Consider the following 22630-nt stretch of genomic DNA (forward strand, 5'->3'; position numbering starts at 1 on the left):
TATTAAAACAGAGAAATAGAAGTGGAAAAGTTACGATCCGGTTTCCAGGCTATTCGTTAATCATCGATATTTTTGCGGTCGGAAGCCCTTCTTCATCGCGCCGAAATTACGAGCGGAATTAAGTACCGAATATAGGTTAGAGCGACGCACTAAGGTGCGATCAGAAATTCAGAAGGACGGATTGCGAACGACTGACAAATCGGCGGTCCGATTTACGAGGGTGTAATTGGCGGCGGTATGCTACAGGGTTCGCTAACTCGTAGGAAAGAAACGTTGAACTCCGACTAGTTGTCAATGACGGCCGTCGAGCGAAGGGGACGACGGGGTGCTTTGAATTGGCGCGAATTTTCACGAGGGAAACGATACTTACGCGTGCAAAGCCTGGAGCGTAGCGGGAAAGGAGCAAAAAAAACGCAGAGGAAAGAGCCGAACAGCTCGGATCGGGCATTGTTTGCATTCCTCCCTAACGAAGTTTTTGTAACTTACGCGTGCACCTGCGCCGCCCTCGACTCCAACGAAATTTCCGCGATTTCGATGCTTCTGACTGTCCGTTATTCGTAATTCATTAAGCACCGTGTAGCCCTGGAGTCGCACAGAAAACGTCGGCTATCGTTCGAACGTGCGTGTAATCTTTAATTCGACGCAGTTAATCTTCGACCGTCTCCGCTCGATAGTAATTTGTTACGTGCAAGAGAGTAACGGAATTAAGCTTAGTCCAGATTGACAGACAATTGCCCGTAGACACGTGTTCGCAGTCAGTCCGCATACGTTGTTGGCGGAAAATCCGCAGAGAAACGCATGTACGTACCTAGATTGCCTGGCGATATCTTTCGACTGTCGACAGACGATTTTCTGGCGCTTGAGCAAGAAGGCACGATGTTTCTAAAAATTTCAGTCACCAATTACATCGGAGAGCTACATCTATGGCGTTCGTTAAATTATATGATTATTATATTAACGATTATGGAGGGGCGTAGCGGAACGGTGGCTATCAAACAATTAGGAGAAAGTTCCGTGGTTATGCCTCGCGAAGAAGGTCGTTTTCGCGAGGTAAAGACGCGAAGACAGAGATGACGTGGAAGAACAAGAAGAAGGTGGAGGAGGTTAAGGAGGGATGGAATGGAAATGGTAGGGGACTAGAAGTAAAGGAGGGAGTCACTCCGGAGGAAGCAAGCCGAGTGGCGACGCCTCAGTGACCGAGCTTACTCTCCCTTGTGCTTTCGTTCGCAAGCGTGGGCTTGCGAGTCCTCGTTTCCCTCTATATACCTATATATACGTGTATATATCTGTCTACTCTGGTCCCTCTTTTATCTCTCGTCTGCGCATAAAGCTGCCCATTTCTATCCTTGCGGGTGTCTCGTGGACCTTTCGTTTCTACTTCCACGATACGGCCCTGACAATAAGCCAGTCGTAGTTATATGCGCCCTTCCGTGCCTTTCTATGTTCCCATTCTTTCCTCTGCTTTCGCCGGAGTTGGTACATATCGGCCCTGGTAAAATACGTGGCACGCGGCCGTCGTGAAATTAACAACAGTGATCCTTAAGTATTCGTGCGCGGTTGAGAAAGTCCGAAAACGATCGCGGCGCGCTCGCGTAAACATCGCTACGCGTAAACACCGGTAAACGTTTAGTGCCGTGTGAATCACAGAGGCATTGGTGCTGCGTGCTTTTTTGGGTGTTGGTATAAAAATGTTCAAAGACCGGTTAGTCAACGAAGAGTAAATATATCGATGTGACGAAAGGTGCGAGTCTACGCGCGATTACAGGCACTCGATTTTATCTATATCCGGAGAAATTGAATCGCGCCAAGTGTTTGTGAAGTATTGTAAGTGAAGCGGTGCTGTGTAGTGATTCTGCGCAGTAGCAGTTCCAAGTAACACGCCGGTATTCGAGATACATCCTGTCTCCTAGTTTCGACGAATGCTGGCAGAGAACTTTGATTATCAAAGCCACGTTTTCGTTTCACCAGCTATTTCATCCATAGTCCGTTTATGTTTCATAAGCAGCGTCGCTCTGTCGTTCGAGTGTTATAGTGCTTTATAGTTCGACATTCGACAGCAGTGATAATTCGTTGACACGTTCGCGCTACAACATCATGGTCGATTTTATAACCTACCCGGAGATTTCCTACCTCTACGACGAATTCATGATGGTACGAAGCATTACTCTTCGTTTGTTTTTTTCTTCTCGAGGCGCGTTGCTTGCGCTAAAGCGGTCTTATTGCGCGCGCAAGTCGCATCGCTGTCCTTAATCGTCGATGCCACGCTTCTAATTTTATTATATTATATGTAATGCGTCGTTATTAACGATCAGGGAATTGCTATGGTCGCTAATTACTCACCGTGCCGCTGCGTAACAGCTGCACGTCGTTGCCTTCTATGGCTCATTCGGAGGCCATTAATCCTACGAGGACGCGAAGGGCATTCTCGTGATAATGTGAAACTATCGAGGAAATATATTGCCAACTGCGCTAAATACCTGTCTATTAATATATTTAGTAGTTTCTCACGCTATTTATCGCTGTCAGTTTGTCTTCTCGCGACTAATACGTATATACCTAAAACTCGTAGCATCCGTCCGCGCTAAGAATATTTCCTGATATATTTGCGATAACGGGAATATGTCCCCTCGAAGAAACAGGGGAACGCGATATTTCCATAATCTTTCGCATACGATTAAAATAATCGAAAGCATAGTTAACTAGCAGCAAGGTGACCACGGTCGGTGTATCGAGTAATTAATCATTCGTACGATGGTTACGTTAAAGATTCACCTATGCCTCTAGAGTAAACGCCGATGGACTGTCGGGGTGCTGTCTCCGCGAGATTGGCTGGGATGAGGTAAAGGGAAAGGTAAGGGATGATAGGTATAGGCAGGGTGAACCCTCGCCACAAAGTGGAACTACTTTACGGGAATATCACTTTGATCCGACGCTTAATGAACGATGGACCGCGCTCGGTAAGAGTACCCAGACTGAATTTAATTAGGGCTCTCAACTTGCCAGGTCGAGAGCATGACGGGATGCCGTACAGAATGTGTGCACGAAGGGAACGGCAAGAGAAATAGAGAGACAGAGCCGGGGTACATGATAAAAGCTCGGATGAAGCACACACGCTTGTGGGTATGGTAGGAAACGAAGGCCTTTTCCTTTGAGAATGCACCGGGCATATCCACTTCGCGACGATCATAGATGACAATACTGGACGGATGACTATCCGATTGTCATGCAAATCATGGAGGGAGCCGGCACTTATCGACTCATCCGCGTACTCTGGCGCTAGCGATTCGAGAATCCACCTGCCCGCGACCTTTATACTTTTCACGGCACGCTCGTGGTTTCAAAGCAACTGCGTTTTCTCGCGTCGTGTGTATGCGGAGAGAGAGCCAACAGCGAAACGCACTCGGCCGATTATTCTGGAAAATTGAAAATTCCACGCGTCGATAAAGGGGGTGGTCGGTCTTCCTACTAACCTGATCAGGCACGCCAATTTGTGCAGAGCTTTGATTCCGCGGGATGACTCGACGCTCTGACGGGCGCGCGATCGTGCTGCGCTTTAACTCGAAATGGACCAGCCCCCCCGGGAAAACGGACTTCGATTCCAACCATTCGTACTTTAACCGTTTGATAATGGCGATGTCAAAGTACCTTTATCTTCGATGACGATGGAACTGATTCGCGAAGGGTGCGCATTTCGTTCAGAAATTTTCTGTTCCGTCGTCTTTTAATTCGTACCGCGAATAGAGATTTTGAGAAGATTTTGAGAGAGAACGTTCTTGATATTTGTAAGTTTCATTACAAAAATATGTCTTATCCAACTTTACATAACTACGAACTATGCGAAATAAAAAATTTTATCTTTTTCATCGAAATGTTTCGTAAGCTTGACCATTTATGGACGTTTTCCGTTTGCCAGGAAATCTACTGGAGGTTATAAACACGAGCATAAAAATTAAACTAACACATCCGCGACTAGTTTTTTGCATTCGAGGGGGGACAAAAACGAACGAATATGAAACGGAAATTGAATGCGTTCGTACGGCAAGGAAATAATATCCCACTTTTAGAAGTTTGATCGGACGAAGCTCGTTTCGGCAATGAATCGCGACGATATTCGAGCAAGATTTCTCGAACCGTTCTCTAGTATCGACTTTCCTCGATCCCGAAGTAGGTGACGTACTTGCAGTCACACGCTGGCACCGGTTGTGGAAATTGAGAAAACTTTATTTGCCTCGGTGTAACCATGGAAAACATCAAGATGCGGAAAATAGGAATTGCGCGAAACTCTTTACCGATGGTAGAACAAACAAGGACGCGTCCCTCGTTCGTGAACTAAAACCTATTTTCTTCGCCAAGTGTCGGGAACTCGGTTCCTCAGCGGTACTGGATAATAAAATACATTGTTGAATAAATGCTATAGCTAACTCGGTAAGAAGTATAAAGGAAAAACGTAAGAAAAAAGGTAAAGGCTTTACTGTTGGAGAAGCAATAACATTAATCCCTCGGTATCATTTCTAAATCCAACGATTTAAAAACATGAGAAATTCGTTTTAAGAGGTATATACAAAGTCGTAAATCTTGAAAGTATTAAACAGTGAATTTCATTGTATTAAACTACCGAAAACTTATCAACGATACCCATTCTCGGAAACGACTAGTGTATTTTCAGCGCTGTCGACAACTTTTCAGTAATTTAATAGTAACTGTAACGAATATACTAATACTAGTAGTGGTAGAGTAAAAAATATAATACAATGCATTATTCGTTCATATATTCCATGCTGGCATAAGATTAGTATCTAATATTTATGATATTCCGCGCGGATCAAGGTGTGCAATAAATAAACAATAATAATTCCTACTAAAACGCTGTATACACTTTATAGAGTGCATTTTCAATGATTACGAAATAGGTGGAGTCGGGTGCAACGTTAATCCGTAATGGGTCGATCTTGTTGTTTAACCGTCCTCCGAACGATAAACGTATTAGAAGAAATGTCGGTTGGATTTTTCAACGAAAAGCAACTTTTATTGCTTTTCGTGGTCGCTAAATTTTCCGATCGTGTATTCGTCCCTCGTCGAATCGCGCATTTGCTTAAATCATCTCGCCATCTCTTTGCCAGCACGTGACCAATCTAAATATTTAGGCGAGTGAGACAGGCCGGCTAACATCGCGTTTCCCTTAACTTTTCGAAGGAGATCCGACTTCGATGTTCTCGGTCCTCGTTCGGTCGGACGGTTAAAATTACCACGAAGATGTGTGACGTCATATCGATCGAATCGAGTAGCAAGGCAAGCGAACCACGCGTAACTATGAATTTCTAACGCAAGATCTAGATTCTCTGTATAGCTATCGGCCACGTTGCAGTCCTGGCGAATCTTTTTGTTGCTACATCGCGCAGGACGATGATTTAAAATGAAATGTATACAGCGACCGACCGATGGAAGTAAAACATATTTTTCCAAAAAGATAACTTGCTGAACGGCGTTAATGAATTAATAAAAAGACACGTGATTGGTAAAGTTTTTTCATATATACGTATCTAATCTGAATATGGGTCTAAAAGGATTTTGCATAACGTCAATACAAAGCGGACGATTGCCACAAGGTTAGATGCATCAAGTAGTGGAAAAATATTCAGTTCCGGGGCTTTACAATTTTATCAGCGATAGGCCAACCAAACCCGTTCCTATAAACGAGAGGTTGGAAAGGACGAAAAAGGCGTCCTTCCCTTGTGCGTTTAGGTATTGTTACTGGTATCTCGCTCAGGCAGTGGGCAGGCTTTGTGTTTCTGCCCTAGTTTCTGTGCTGCAGGCCAGACATACGAGTTTCGGAGTAAATTGCATGAGGGTAGCAAAGGGCTAACTTGCGATAAAACATTCACGCGTTTTCTATGTGTATCCATGTATGCATGTGCATTTAGCGAGCGTGTAGACAGACGCGCGTTTTCGCGCGCGCTCGCGAGCGTATCCACCTTGGGTTAAAAATATCCGTATCGCGGCAGCTAACTTTGCCACGTATGTCCAAATTTTCTACTGGTTCCATCGTACCGACATTTTATTTTCGAGATTATTATAAATCTTTGTACGCTTAAGCGCGTCAAACATCCGGCGCGAGATTGTATAAAAACAAAACAATTTGGAAATACGTTAAACTCGCGAATATTCCAACGGTATCAGCAAGACCAGGGTCATCGCGTTACGTCGCATTTGTAGGTTTGAAAGGCTGATCGAGTCTAGCGGTACAATAGCCGGTTGACGGTACACGGGTTGAAAAGTAGCTTAAGAACGAAAGAATTAAACATGAGACAGCTACGGAACGTTCCAACTTCAAAAATTATTCCAACGATACATAAACGTAGTCACATAGAGACACTCGACCACTGAAACTGTTTCGTTCTAACGTCTTTTCTCGGCAGCTTTTGAAAGTTCCCTCATTTATATCTAGACGGTGCGGAAAGCGTAGGTCGGTTCAGTCGTTTTGGGTACTGAAGCTCCGGAGAAAATTTTCTTCAGTTGCATTCAGTTGGCATTAGCGTCGTAGCTGTAAAAGTAGTGAAAGAGGCAGCATTAGGAAGAAAGAGGGAAAGAAAGAAAGAAAGAAAGAAAGGAAGGAAGGAAGACAGAAACAAAGAAAGGAGCCAGGAAAGAAAAACGAGAGGGTACGATGTGCCTCTTTTCTGTCTCTTTTGGCCTGGAAGGGAGAAGGCAGAAGTTTGCAACTCTATTCGCGGAAAGGTCGCGAAAGAGGTAAGAAGGGGAGGCATAATTCCAACAGAGAGAGTATGACGAGCCAGCCAAGTTGGCCACCTCTACGAGGTGCCCTCAAAGACTCTTCCGCTAATTTGATGATCCTCCAAAGGCCTGGGCTGCAATCTGCCGCTCAGTGTAGATTCTCTAGACATGGACCCTCACCGATCTTTCCTCGTCTTGTTCCGGTCTGGGGAGAAACGTCTCTGAGGAGGTTACCGTTCAAGTTCTTCACTTTTCCTTTCGTTCTCCTCATCCACTTTTTCCTACATGCAGGTCAAATGACAGAGCGCGTTAAACTGCCTCTCTCGCCTATGGCCACGTTTAAAGAGTTTCGAGGCATGGTCAGCACCTGCAAAAGTAAACTCATCTTCGTACATAAACCTCGTTTCCAACATTACTTCCTTGTAATTCCAACTAATAATTATCTACGATTTCTCCTTGTTAATGATCCAATGAAACTAGCGACATTAGTTCGCCAATCGTACTCGTAAAACGTTCGTCCAACTTTGTCCGAATTCGTTTTTTAACGCGTTTACGACCGATTAGAGAGCGACCGATCTCTTCGTAAAATTGTAATTACGTTAAAATTGAAGCAAAAATCGATTTGCGATTTTCCACGTTACGAGAGTCGAACATTTTCCACGTAGAGGTATCTGTACGCTTAAACGACGTCACTCGTATTAACTTGACGCTCTTTTACTCCAGGGGATACAATATCGTTAAATTATGGTTTCGTGTTGCATACGTTGTAGATTTGGTTTCATATAACCGAAGACGAAGGAAAGGATACGGTTTCGGTGACGCTGTCTCGATATCTTCTCTTGGGAACGATATACTTTCTCATATATTCGACGTGTCTCGTACGAGCTGCTTAATTTTGCTAGCAATTCGTTCGGGTCTCGTTCGCTATCGGGATTACGGCAGGTCTGATGAGTTTCCAGAGTAGGACCGCAGTACCGGTTGCCGTAGCAGGAACCGGAACCTTGTAGGTTTCAACGAAGAAAGGGAGGAGAAGAGGGAACAAAGAGACAGTGGACACAGAGAAGCTGGAAGAGGAGCTGGGTCAGCGTCACCGGAGTGTATAATTGGCTTGATTGTCGGGTTCTAATCTGGTTCTCCTTCTGCCTTCCGTCAGAGAGGGACGTGTCCAGGCTGCCACCACTGGCATAGGAACGTCCAGAAAATGGGAGAAATGCGACCTGCTTTTCCAGATCCTTTCGTTATATTTATAATGCTCTTTACCCTGTTTCGGGTTAACCTCCGACATAATATTCCCAACTTCCACGGATTAGACGAATTCCCTTTGACATCCCAGCCATCCTGAAGCGAAGATTTATCGGAACTTGTCAAGCAGGTGAAAATAACGAAGATGAATTTTTCGAACGTGATAGCGATCGTTCGACGCGTAATTATCGGGTATTTTAAACGCGTTAAAATTAAAATTACACGAGATATTCCTTTTACCTATCTTTCGCTTTAATTCGGCAAAGTCCAGCGTGGATTAAAAATGTATAAATGTTAGTTGGAAGAAAAGCGCGGACAAAGAGATATGCGACGTGCACCGCGAGAGATGAATTATAGTAATAAAACAACTGCGTGGAAGTACAACGTGCGGTTTTTATAAATATTTCGCTTGTTTCGTTCGCGTCGTCGTTGTTGGCTTCGCACCAACTGGGCTATGCTACATCCTGGCTGCAGCGATTTCATATCACTACACTTGCTATCTACGATCTGAACGCACACAAATATATAAATACGACCAGTCAGTTGGTTGTACAGATTTAAATTGCAGGATATTAGTATAATTTTCTTTCTCAGTGTTTGGCAGCTGGGGACGGTATAGGTTATTTTTTCGTCTCGATGAAAATTGTTTATATGAAAAACACAATGTAACTATTACAACGTCGCTGCAACGAAACCATAATAAATTTGTAATTTTTACTTCTTATGACTTCCGCGTCTGATCCGTCACTGTCTCATACCACTTCCATTCTTCTTATAGAACCATAATGAGGCCGTAAACGTTCCACGCGTCGCTTTAACGACATTTTTTTGTTCGATAATTTGGACAGATAAATGACAACGTTCATTAAGGATTCTTTTCTCGTTTATGGAAATTGGTAGTGGCAATATTAATGGAATGACACACGATCGTTGTACGTGCAAATACACTGTTAAATTTGGTGCAACGGTTGTACGATTAAAGATTGATAGTACACACGTTTAACGTGGTTAAATATCGATTTCGGTTAAATCGTTCAATTATATTATTCATCGAAAACGATTCCGCGAACGCGGATGTTATCGTCAAACGATCGGAAAACACAAAAAGATCGGCTGCTTGATTCGATGGCAAGAAAGGTGAAACGATAGTTTTAGGGAAGTCATCCGAAGTGCGCTGTAAAAGCACGAACGGGAAAAGTTGGATTTAAGATAACGAACCGATATCGATCGAGAAGATAAATAGCGGAGGAGCATGGACTTGTTTTCATTGACTAAGTACGTATACTTTGCGGTGCACTTAGGTGAAAACGGGGAAAGTGGCGAAGAGCGGACAAGTTGAAGCGGGATCGACGACGGAGGAGAGAAGATATTTTCAAAGACGACTCGGAAATTGCCTGTCCAATTGAATCGCAAACAATATGAAAATTTGTTCGAGAGTTTTGATTATACAAAGGAGAGGAGGCTAGGGTAGACGGCGACGGAGGGCGAGGAGAAAGAGAAGAAAAGCGGACACATTCGAGAGAGGAGCAAGAGAAGGATATTCTTAGTGGCGCTCGGAAACAATGGGCCACCATCAGACTTGCAAAGCGGATCGCGTTTTTACTTTCAAATTAAATTATTTTCTCCGTTTCGTGTACGATTAATGCTCTTCAGCCGGTGGCCACGTTTAATCGGCGATCTTCATCCTCGATATTTTTGTTTACGCTTCTTCCGTATCTTTTTGACGTTATCCAACGTTTAACGTAACTTTGTCCAATCGAATGTAAAACACGCCTACACATTGCCTTATTCCTTCGCTCCGTGATCGATATTGGAATCTATTTCTAGAAGCTATCGCGTTTATAACTATACCTCGTTTATATAAATTAACTAAAGGTACCAATTTGTGTGTATATACATATATGCAGACGATACAATTCATCTCCGATGCAGTATAAAAAGAATTCGCAATCGATCGATAAGTACAGACAAATTCGTACGAGCAACGTGCATGGAGTTACATATATCGTTAAATTACCTTGCGGTTTTCACTTAATAAATCATAATAAATTTCGCAGCGTGTCCAATTGCATCCGTGAACAGAGGTGGCCCAACCATATTATTTACATTCATATAGGAACACGGCGTAATTATACTAGAAATGATAATACGCACCATTGCAAATTTTACTCGGACGAAAGCGTTAATCGAAGCAGCACGCGCACACGTTGCGCCGATTATCGTGCCGTTTACCAACTTGCATCTGCATGGAAGTTACTTTGATTGCAGATTCATTCCGCTTAAACATGCGGCAAACCGGGCCATAAAATAACATTCGTTCGCAGAAGTGGCACGCGACAACGCACACGGTAGTAAAATCGATGCGACATACGGTTAAAAGGCAAGGCTGTCGCAACCAAAGGAAGATGTTGGTTGCATTAGCAATACAATTTGCGGATGTAACGCTTCAGAACTGTTCGCGTATCTATGACTACGGTATAGCGCGCCGCGACACATCAACATGGACTGTAAAAGGGTTCTTGAAGCGGCACCTATCCGTTACAAACGTAAATGGAAACTGGGTCGCGTGTATTTCGACAATTGTTCCTTACCTCTCACGACGCGTAACCACAAATTCGTTCCCCCATGAATTTCAATCGAGTGAAACCGCGTCGTCGTCGGTGCCAACTCGACGCCCATTGATGCAACCGTTACGGGCATCGTCGGAGTTGACTTTAAATTCCAACTGTTCGTCAATGGTAAACTAAGCGGGAACGTGCTGCCTTTGTGACGCGGATCACCCCGGAAATGAGTAAAGTCGCGGAAAGAAGGGCCCCACCGTTGTTCGTTCTTCTATACTCTCGTTCTCGGATAAGGTGAGAAGCGCGGACATCTTGGAACAGTAAATTTCCCGTTATTGAAATTTACGCGTGTTAGTTGAACCGATTAGCCACGGTTTATAATGGAATTTGACGATAATAACTGACAATAAAAGATATATCAAGCGGAATCGTCTTGAAACGTTTAAAAGAAAAGTCCAACCGAGGCAAAGAAAGAAGGAAAATGGCAATTACGGTGCAATTTATTCATCGAAAGTTCGAAAGCGACAAAAGGAATGGAGATTTTCGAGTCGTCGGGAGATCGTCGGTGACGGGGCTGGGTTTGACGGTGTTTCGTGCGCATCTACGATATAACTGTGTATAGACGGTGCTGAAATACACGAAACGCTGTCGGTCGCGTAAACAGGCCAGGAAAAGCCTGCGCGCGGACTGCCTACAGAGGTTCGCGACGAGAGAATAGAGAAGAGGAAGAGAGGAGGAAAGCGGCATAATGCGCGCGGTATACCACGCCACTTCCGAATTACTCCGGCAAAATCTCCCCGCGTATTTGCATTCCCCCGCGGCGAACGCAGACAGAAATTAATTGCGTACTTGCGCGGGCAACAATGAAGCGCCATTCTCGTGTACCGGCAACTCTCCCTCGCTGGTCGCTCCGGAAATCAAAGACACTTTTGGTCGACTGCCCGCCCCCCGGCATCCAGACCCCGGATTCGGCCCGCAGCACCGCTTCGCTCTACGCCGCTCCACGCCACGTTGTTCAAATTTCGTTTCCACCGGTTTGTTTAACGTCTCTACGGCCACGAAAAGACGCAGAGGTTTATCGCGAGTTAAAAACGAATCAAGCGCAACGACAATTTTACCCAGCTCTCCGTTCTGTTCAATTTCCTGTCTCTTACAAATGGGAAGAAACATCGAAGATTATTCGTGTTACGAAACGTTACGAATAACACGACATATTGTTTCGCAACGTTGCAACGTCCGTTCGTTTTGCGAAATATGGCGAGCCACGAAGCACCTACTACGCGCAACTTTAAATCACCTATGAGAAAGTAAAGTGTCCGAACATTTGATGTACAATCGATCGATCGTCGATGTTGAATAATTTCCTGATGATGGAAATCTTTAGCCTGCTCTGACCAATTATACTTTTTACTAATTTACCGTTATTTACCCGAAATGTCATTTTCGCAACGATATTCCGTTATTACTTAATCGATATATAGTTTAATTTCGGCGATTCTATACCGAAAAGTTTATCATCGAACGGGATTATTTTGTATGTTTTTGTTCGTTTTGCTCGTTTGTTTCGACACGGTAAAATAGATTATCAGAACATTCGGTTAAAGGGAAACGATCATAATTTTCTACACTGCGCAACGACACGCGCGAAATATCGCGTTGTCGACGCGGGTCAACTCTATTTTAACAATCGAGTCGATTAAAATTACATCGAACGCTGAGCAGGGATTTCCACAATAATGCCGAACAAAATAAAATCTCCAAGTTTCGCGCGTTAAACTGTTAGTTCGATTTGACAATGAGCTTCCGTGTTATTTAAATTCGGACCTGTAGCCGATTGAAAATCACGGTCATTGTAATTACCATTGGAAGCACGCGGGTCTGGGTGATTTATGGAATCATGAAATTTAGCCCCATTGTCGTACAAATTCGCGGGCAGTGGCGAGGAAGTTCAGCCGGTGGATTAATGATGCAGCGTTTATTTAGCGAAGCGGTGATAGTGGCTGGGAATTCGTACACAAAGGAAACGAGCATTGGACCTTTTAGGCTGGGAGGAATTGCCGTGTGCGAAGTCGTGCCGGAAGTAGGCGATATCAACTACCGGTGACACCCTTCTCGCAGCCCCTGCACGATGCTACACTCCACCGTAGGTTTATGGCTAGCTTTTTGTTCAACGCCATTAGCGGCTCGCTGCCCGTTGCTTTTCCGTGCGACAACAACGACCATCGCGTCATGTACGACATAGATTTTACCATTAGCGTACCGGCGTGGCCTCGCTACCTACCAACCAACTAGCTCCATCGAGCTGCTGTGGAAAAGTTTACGAAGCGCTAATGGGAAAAAACGGAATTTCTTTCACGTAGAATACTACTTTAAAGTAGAAACGATTAATCTTGTTCTTGTATTGCCCGGTTGGTGCCACTGTAAACGTTCGTTTTTTTCTTTTTCTCTCCTTCTTTTTTTCGTTTTTTTCCCTTTTATTTTATTTCTCCTTGTACTTTCGTTTTACGCTATGAAGATTTAGTGGAGTGCGATTATGAAATACAGTTCAATCACGCGAACGCCGTAAATAACCGTTATCTCCGACGACGTAAAGTGACAAATCGTGCTCGGTTTTGCCGCGCCACGCGCGTCGAATTACAACGACACAGCGTGAAACTGTCCTAGCGTACACCGAAATCGACCTACCCCCGGCATCCTTCTTCGACTCTCGACAAAGTTTTCGTTCCTGTATAATTACTCGCCTTTGTGGAGAAGGTACTGGGATATAGACGGAGGAAGATGTAATATCAACGGCGGTATGATTGCTTAATTGACTTAATCATGGTACGCTTCATAATAATTATTTTCCCTTGGTTATACTCGCGATAAGGGAATCTATTATACGTACGACGAACTTTCGAACTTTCTTGGTATTCGAACGGTTGGCGTTCGAATATCGCGAGCCGCCAAAAAGGATCGTCGAGTCGGTAATTTATAGCACTTTCAACATTTCGTCTACGATATCCGGCCTGTCTCTCTCGACGATCGATTCGTCCTGGTACTTTCATTTCGTCCTCGCTGTCTTTTCTGGTTTAGTTTGCCAGAGAAGCCAGAGAGTCATCCCCTTCGGCGACTTGTTTCGGGTAATTAAATCCAGGCAACCCGACGAGATGTCGGAACCTGATAAATGAAGTGTTCCAGCAGGATGAGGAGGGGGACCCTCTTCGCGAGGGTCGACACAGAGGCGAGCGGAGAGCTAGCGAGGGGCCATGTGAATATTGCAGGACCTCGCACTTCTCGTCGCTCGTCGTCGGGCTTGTCGACGCGTTACTTCGCGCAGAAAGCAGTTATCATTTTAGGTTACGAAGTTTTCGCCACTGCTTGCTCCTATTTTGTCGATTTGTCCCTCCCCAAGAAATTACCGGTCACCTTCATTTTCTCGTATATTTTTCCATATCTCGTCTCTGTAACCTTAACGTTACGCAAAAAGTTTACATTGCTTTTTACTCCTTTTTACTCCTCTCGATCGAGTTAAAACGAATAAACGTATGTACAACGAATATTACAAAGTTCCGTAAAATGTCGTGTAAAGAAAGAACCATTTTTAAGAGCGTGGTTACAAAATGACGGAAAAATTGCGTATACATAACGATCGTCCGTAATATCTCTTTTGCATTTCGATATTAACGGACGAGCAGCTTTTAACGAGCTAGACTAACGAAAAGTTCGATATTCGAAGCACGACGACATTCAGCGCAAGCATTCGATGCTACATGTCATGAAATATGACGAGTCTTTACGTACTGGGATAAATAAAATGCGTTTTTTTTCGTTTTTCTTTTTTTATACCGCGATGAAATCTGTGTACACACGAGCCTACGCCTATTCTGTATTTACCGTATTCACGGCACCAGATTGCATTTATACCAGCAAAGCCGCAAAGGTGGGTCTGTGACGAAGGCATATTTAATTCAGGCGACCCACGGTTTCGGTATTGTACGTGTTACATCGCGTGTGCCGTGTGCACGCGTTTCTAGCCAGCTCACAAAGACAAATTTCAACAGTAAACACGACTGGATCTGTGCCAACTGTATTTTTTCCCGAAACGTTATCGCGTCGAGCTTATTCGACCAACATTACTTTTCAGGCCGCGATTAATGATTTTCTCGTACATTCACGTTAGAATTTCCGACCGGTGTATTTTCAAATATCATCGATCAACGATTAAACGTCGCTGTCCCTAATTTGTTTCCGCGAACGTTTCTATGAATGCGAAAGTTTTCGATTTGAGCTTGAAACATGGTTCTAGAGGGTTACTTGGACCCTATTGTAAAACGTAGTCAAAAATAATGAAACGTATTGCTAGTAGATGGAAAGTTTAATCCGTAGAGGTTTATGTGAAGAGGTCGTCGCGTCGTCCTTTGACCCCTGTACCGCTACAAATCTTTTAACTGGATCGTTCGTAGATCAAACGTCGTCTTAGACACGTTGTTTAAATATTAATAAAGGAGGATCGTTTTAGCATTTTCAAATGCGAGTGGGTACGTGTAATACAAATGTAACGACGCAGCTAAAGAGGGAAAAATTTCTTAAACGAATATGTTAATAGAATTTTTAAGTTTCTTCGATCTAGAATATCGATACTCCGAGCGATAAGCTACGTAAGTCGCTTCTCTCTATTAGAATCGGTAAAAATTGGTTCTTAAATCGGTCCGTATAAATATGCCATTCGAAGCTAATTTAACATTGTAATTTTAGAACCGATATAACTTAATAGCAAGCGTGTATTACGTTGTGGATATAAAATTTGATATCCCGATCTAATTTTAGTAGCGTAAAATATTTCTATACTATACTATATCATATCATAATATAAGAAAGTCGATGGATAGTTGAAGAATGTTTATCGCGATAAGCGTGCTTCGTAAATCATAATATTTGCCTGGTTGGCTCGAACGATTTTTTCCACAAATATATCATCGCGTCAACAAAAACGAGGAAGATGTGTATTGGGTGATAAAGTTAAGTGCTCCACCCTCTATATTACGCGAAACGTAATGTATCGATATCTATAGCAGGCAGTTTCTTCCTGCACTTTACACAACTTACATTCTATCGTTGGCATGTCGAACGTTATGGCATTTATGTGTTCGGAAAGTATATTTGTAGTTTACGATAGATACGACGTATTATATCAAGTCGGCCATTAACTGCGAACGTTCGATTACGAATCCGTCGTAATTCAAAGGTTCGCGATATCTGTTGCCCACGGACATATTTCAACATCGTCCTCAGCCATGCGGCCTATAATCCCAAAGGATTTGTTGTACACATGTTCGTCCCGTGCAAACTGTCCTCGAAATGTTCGATATCCCCCTATGTATCCACGGTGGGAAGATCAATGTCGCGCGTTTGGTTACGAATGTTGGATGATTTCTGGTCGCACCTGAGGCCATTTGTGAAGTTTGTGTTCGCGGTTCTATTCTAGCGACAGCTCCGATCAGATATCGATCTTCGAACGCGCTCTCGATCCAGGGGCCTCGGTATACAAGTTCGGATATTTCATATTTTTGATTCTGTCGTCAACCTAGAAAATTTTATGCTCCTGGAGAACACGGACGGAACAGGATCCCACGGTTTTCAGAATCAACGTTGTACCCACCATTTTTCTTCGCCGCCCTGATTTCTTCTTTCAACGAATTTTTGTCGTTTTTGTACCGTACCACGAAACGTAATATTTCCACGGCGCGCGTCTCACAGGCTACCAATCTTCGCAGAAGCAATAATAGCACACCGTCCATCCAACTGTCCATTCGGACCAGTCCTCCTTCGTCTTTCTTTCTCTACGCTATGTCGTCCCTTGTGGCTCATTCTTCATCCGCTATCCTGTCGTAGATACGAAACTCCGAGAAGAACAACCCATCTCTTACACATTTGTCCCCTCTCCTTCATCTTCGCCCTCTCTCGTTCGCGTGTTATTCGCCGTTTTTCTCGTGTTCTGTTTTTGCGTCGATATTTGCCTTAACAAAACGAAATCGCCTCTGCTCGCCGACAAGTGACGGTGGTGCACCGTGTTTGAACTATAGTAATTTGAGGCAGGCTAATGAAAGTGCTACGCAAACACTGTCGCGACGCCCCGACGTCAAAGCTGAAACCTCTGGCCACACTGCTTGCAAGCACTCACCCTTTTCCTCCTCGTCCTCCTCCCAGTCTGTCATCCTTTTACTTTTTCTTCTTTCGCGACGATACTTTCTCCGCTATTGAAGTTCCATCTTTCGATCGATGTGCCTACGCGTACACGGAACAACTTCGGCATTTCCTGAAAGACCCTGTGTACGCCGGACTTTTACGCGACTGCTGTTAAAGCAAGGATAATTTAATATTCGCGATCGACCAGCTATCCTTCGAAATTAAGAGTAGAATATCGTGTTCTTTCTACTATTGTTTCCGAATCGCGTTCCGGTATGGGCGCTGATAATTCGCGTGGCCAGCAGATCACGCAAATATTAAATCAAAGTTCTTTTGCATTCACGCGAGAAAAAGCGGAAATTACTTTTTTAGCGAACAATTTTGTTGCATTCGTTTCATCCGACGTTGAATACTAATAGAAACGAATACGAAACTCGTGACACGAGCACGCGCGCCAACTTCTCTTTAACACGTTCACCGCGCGTACGTTTCATTGTTAGATCCAAGCCGGCATGTATGTATAGTCGATGAAATTGGTATAGCAAGATCATCGAATAGGTTAGGCATCGAAGTTCGCGTTTTCAGAGTACTTCGTTACTTCTTTTCTTTGCGGAATAGAGTCAAGGATATCGTATCGTTATCGGAATTGAAACCATCGAGGTTTCTCTTTTCCGCCCGTTGAAACGAGAACGGCTAAATTTCAGGAGTATTCGTTTTCTTCTAGCAAGTGGAGCTAGATAATTCGAGAATAGTGTGTTAATCCAAGTTGTGGCTCGCGAACATTTTTCTTCATTTTTCCAAGTAGTTGTCCACTCGTTGCTCCAGCGCATACTAGATTACCGTGCTATCCCGGAAAAGCGTTAATCTCAAGGAAAACTTTCCGAGTACTTTTGTTACCCTGCTACTCTACTGCCGGATAACTGTAACTCAATAAGGATGTTAGCCATTTCCGCCTTCTGGAACCGGTTGCGTTAACTTCCGAATAGTTTCTCCCAAGTTTCCAAAGTTGCCAAGTGGTAATTTCCACTAATGCTGCCCTCTGTCCTAACGTGTTGTACTTCTCTATTCGGTAGTTTATAATAGTACCGGCGGATGTCTTGTTTTCGGAATAGCGAAAGGTCAGATCGTTTTATTCTCGTAGATTCGTGAAACTTTATCTCTGCTTTGATTTCTCGCTAGTACGCGAGTCGATGTTTTATTCTCAGATCGCCGATGCTAACCGGTCTCGAATCGACTCGTATCGTTGAAGAGGACCAAAAATATCCCCGCATGTAGATAAGTGAATGGTAGGCGCGATTGAACGCGCGCGCTGAAACCATATGGCGCTTAGCTCGTTTCTGGTTTACAGAGTGGATATAAGGTCATGAGGTATCGAGACCAGCTTCTGGTACGGTATCTTCTCGTTTCGTCCGCGCCTAGCAGCAGCCTCGTCTTCGCTTCTATACATTTTTCATATCGCGCTCTCTGTTCGTGATGTCACGGCCGTTGCCGTTATTTTACTACTTTAACCCGTACAAATTGTTGTTACGGACAGAAAGAAATAAGCGTAAAAAGATGTATTGTAAAAAAATCGCTATTGATATTCGATGGAAGCTTGTACACGAAGTTTGTAACAAGCGGAAGATTTCTAGTTCGAACAGAGCCTCGATCCTTCTTTTCATCCGTATAAACGTTAATAAAAGCCGATTAAATTTCGAGATACGCGTAAGTTCGGCCGTAACTCGTTCGGCAGGCGTGCCGCGATTCCATCGTCGGTCACGAGATACGAGAGAAAACGCGTTTCGTTACACGTCAACGATGTAGTTACAGCGGGTTAGTTGTTAAATGTCGTTAAACGTCGTTATGGTCGCTACGATAATTATCATACGTTGGGAACAAAGGACACGCGGGACCTAGGACAGGGTGGCTGCTTGCAGTGTACGTACGCTGTAAAAGACCCGGTCACCCTTCTTTCTCCACTCACCTTCTCGCCGCTCCTTCCACCTTCCTCGTCGTAATTTCGAGACTTCCTACGGGCGGCGGCGGTCGCGGTAGATACCTCATATTAATTCGAGGTGAGCTTTCGGGGCCATTTTCAGTTTTACGATCCGGCCATAAAGATCGTCTTGACTGATAATTACGTAGACCAGGGAAATTGTAAATCGCTATCACGTTCGACTCATTGAACCGCCTCTTTCTACAAAACTTTGCTTTCGATATTTCCCCCTTTTCTCTTTTTACAGTCACAATATACTCCAATCCTCTGCCATCGTAAAAAAGCTTTTCTTCGACTTTTGAAATTCTTGACGAAGTCAATTTTCTATTAACTTTTCGCCACGATATATTACATACGATATCTTTATTTGCGAATATATCGCTACACAGTATATCGCTATATGAAAAACGTTTCGCGTGTTCAATTAATGGATCGGAAGGATGCTATCAAACCTAGGTTTCAAAAGTTGGAAAGGAATAATCGCACGTAAATTAAAGGTATTGCGCGAGCAAATTATACGATATTTTGTATATCTTGTATCGAGTCGCGATACTTTGTAATCGAACGATAAGCTTGAAGAAAGCAGATTAAAACCAACTTGAAATGTATTTAAAGCTTCTTTTCGGCTAATCCACTCGAATTCTGAATTAATCCTAAAAATGATGTACGGAATTATGTTTATCATTCGATGCATTCGAAGCTATTCTGTCAGGAACGGATCGATCTGCAACGGAATTACGAATTAATACATTTGTGGTGGCGGCGGATGAAATTCGACCGATTATCAGGGATAACTGGCCGAACGATCGTGTTTCGAAGTCCCGAAACATCAGGAATGCTCCATCCTCTCCGCATTTCTATCTCATTCCCATCGACCATTTCCATTAGCTGGAAATGTAATACAGCATTGCGTAACGAGCATACAGTCGCGTTCCTATATTGATGCGCGATTCTCTAAACGAGCTTTCTCTCTCTCTTTTTCTCTCTCTTTCTCTCTCTCTCTCTCTTTTCCCATCTCTTTCCATCTCTCGCACTTTTCGCATTTTTCTCTTATCAACGATTCCGATTCGCAGAAGGAGAGGCGCGGTGTTTCGGAAAAAATCTCGGACTATCCGACTTATCGCGTCCGTTACGTTCGTTCTCGTACACTATTTTTCTATCGAATCTTCGAACAAAGTGCTCTATTTAGATGTATCTCAGATTCTGTACAAGCAGAACCGAGGAAGCGAAGGTGCCAGAGAAAGCTGACTCTCATTCCACGGTCGTAAACGTAGTTTCGATTCTGAAGGTAGCAATAAAATCTACGAGTAGATGCTTTCGTAGAACGTTCTACTGACCATGAAATCTCCCATGAAAGTTGCAACGTAAGTCGTAGGAAGCGGGGGACACGATGGGCATTTTGGTCTATATTTTGACTGGATCGCCCGTGTCACCGGTACGAACCAGAATAAAGCGATTAAAATTGTTTATACGCTCTTTGAACGTATGCGTGCGTTTGTATATTTTCAATTGGTATTTTATTTGTGAAATCGATGATAGATATCGGGTACGATAAGAATCGCGCTATATGCGTTTAACTTACTATACCGCTGAAAGTAGAGTTTTCCGCTCTATCTCATCGCCGCTAGGTTAATGGAGTTTCCAAGATCTTTCAAAGGGCAATGAAAGGCGAAGGACTGACGATGCTGACACGAGCTACATTTCTTTATCGTCTCTTTAGACGTTCTGACCCTGGGCAAGTGCTTCAAACGACGGAAGGTTAGACAGGTTCTCGAAAATGATGGATGTCTCCTTTTCCTTGGCTCGTTTACGAATCGCTCGAGTTACGATCCGAGAGATTCAACCTCGGTACGTCGAGCCGAATTGATAGTTATTGATAGCTACTCGGACTAACCTGACTCCGGAGGCAGCTTGATCGATGTCATGCACGATAGAGCATTCTAATTATGGTCAGACTGCCGGCAATTACCCATAATCACCCAAGTCCTATGTCTTCCTCTTCGGTAATTATACGCTCAGCCTTAGCTAGACCGTATCTATCATTTAAGAAGTTTTTCCCGACTTTAAAGCGACTTTGTGAAACTCGCCAATTAATTGATCGAGCAAATTGAATCGTATCCCTAACGTCACCGATCTCGCATCGGAAATAATTTTTGAAACGTTATTCCGCTATCTCCGCGAACCGAATACGTACGTTACATGGTGTCGATCGAAAGTTTCTGTAAAACGAATCAACGTCGGATGGAATCATCGATTTCGAAGTGGCTGTAGCGTCGACAAAAAATGACTCTTTGTTTGGACGTTATGAGATTTTATGACAACAGAGATTAATTGTTTATCGATAGACGGAGCGACGAACGAAACGGGTAGGAAGGGTAAGCGGAAAGAACAAAAAATTATTTTGATACAAAAGACAAACGCGAACGCGAAAGGAAAAAGAATGGCATTTCCTGTCAATCGGATGGGAACCGGGCCCGGTAGTGTGTTTGCCGGCGAAATTACATCTGCATAATAGCCACGTGGCTGGATATCGATCCATGAGTGGCGTCGTCTCTTCATCGCATCGATGTCGTGCATCTCGAGCACGCACGCACGCATACGTTCCCTCGTTCATGCGCCTGTGAACTCACGCACGTACGCATCAACGAATGCACGTGCAAGAATTAAATTCCGCCCCGTGGTAGGGCGCCAAAATAGTTTTCATCGATTAGAGAAATTCCCCGTCATTTGGTTACATCGCGCACAACTGACAACCGGCTGGATTTGCCAACGGATTTACGCGAACGCTATCTACTCGCTGATTCGTACGTATAGCTATGAAATTTAATGCAGAAAATCGTCTAGTTCGTGCGACAGACGTACGCGCACACACACGCGTTACTTCGGACGTGAACGCGTTCGTCTCTTTTCTAATAATATTTTTTTCCGTCGTCGAGAATAGGTCGGGAAAAGGGGCAGAGGGGAATAATTGTCGCGGTGCAAGTAATTCGCGGCGTATCTGTTTGGCGAGGTCTAAAGCGCGAACCCTGTCAGCGTAAATTAAATCCCGTGCCTCATGACGGTAGGCCAAAATGATTTTCATTCACCGGAAGAACGTTGCGTCATCCGATGGGAATAACATCAAAGGGTGCAGTCCAGCGGGTCCGCTCCGGAGTCCGATTTTGCACCGCGCAAAATCACCATGGAAAATGATGGTCGCGCGGTGGGTGTGCTCTAATCTAATTACATGACCCCCGGACGTTAATAAAGGCTAGCTTGCTTGCTGATCGTTCATCACGCCGCGATTGTTGTATTCATCGGTGATTAGGCGTGACTCGCCAACGAAACAACCGTACGGCTAACGACCCGTGCTCGGCCGTCACGTTGCGAGCTGTCACGCATGCATCTATATGCATATTACGTTGGACGTAGTATGCCGTTGTTCGCGCTAATTTCACGAATATGCACAAGTCTCTCCGCTTGTCTTACGTGCGATAATTTTTAATTCCAATCGGCTAAAACCTCCAGACCCGTGCCGACTCTTGATTTTCTCGACGATAAGAACAACTGACATTTCCGCGGTGTTATAGTTTTCTCGCTAAAGAGTACTAACTACGAGTAAATGAATATTCATATTCTCGTTTAACCCGAATACATTTGTTCGAAATCGCATTCTTTGACAAATTTTCTCGAACGTTTCGTCGAGTTTCTCTCGGGCATCTAAAGTATCGCGCTATCTCCACCGAATGCTCGGAAGGAATTCTATCGTCTCGCTGTTCCTGCAATAACTTTCAACCGTGGTCGTAAACGTGCGTAATGTAATCGCTCTTTTTGCACCGAAGCATCCTGCTCTGTTCGCTCGTTGCTCGTCAGTAACGATTTTTCTTCCGGTGAATTCGATGACAAACGAATAAAGCTCTTGCGAGCAGACTAGAGATAGCAAGCGATCGGAGGAGTACGCAGTCGGCAAAAA

General features: G+C 44.0%; 1 protein-coding gene across 6 annotated transcripts in view; it reads left to right on the forward strand.

Annotated features, from left to right (window-relative positions):
- The window catches only part of LOC100747554 (CUGBP Elav-like family member 4), a 548998-nt gene that overhangs the window by 57462 nt on the left and 468906 nt on the right, over positions 1–22630 (forward strand). Inside the window, exon 1 of one of the 6 annotated variants that reach the window (XM_033319128.1) lies at positions 1390–2151. The exons of the other annotated variants lie outside the window; for them this stretch is intronic. Within the exon in view, the coding sequence (XP_033175019.1) occupies positions 2095–2151 (57 nt within the window). The 5' untranslated portion in view covers positions 1390–2094. Of the gene's footprint in view, positions 1–1389; positions 2152–22630 lie in introns of those variants that run through there. 6 annotated transcript variants of the gene reach the window in all.

This window comes from Bombus impatiens, unplaced genomic scaffold (genome assembly GCF_000188095.3).
Source record: "Bombus impatiens unplaced genomic scaffold, BIMP_2.2 scf_0135, whole genome shotgun sequence".
NCBI lineage: Eukaryota > Metazoa > Arthropoda > Insecta > Hymenoptera > Apidae > Bombus > Bombus impatiens.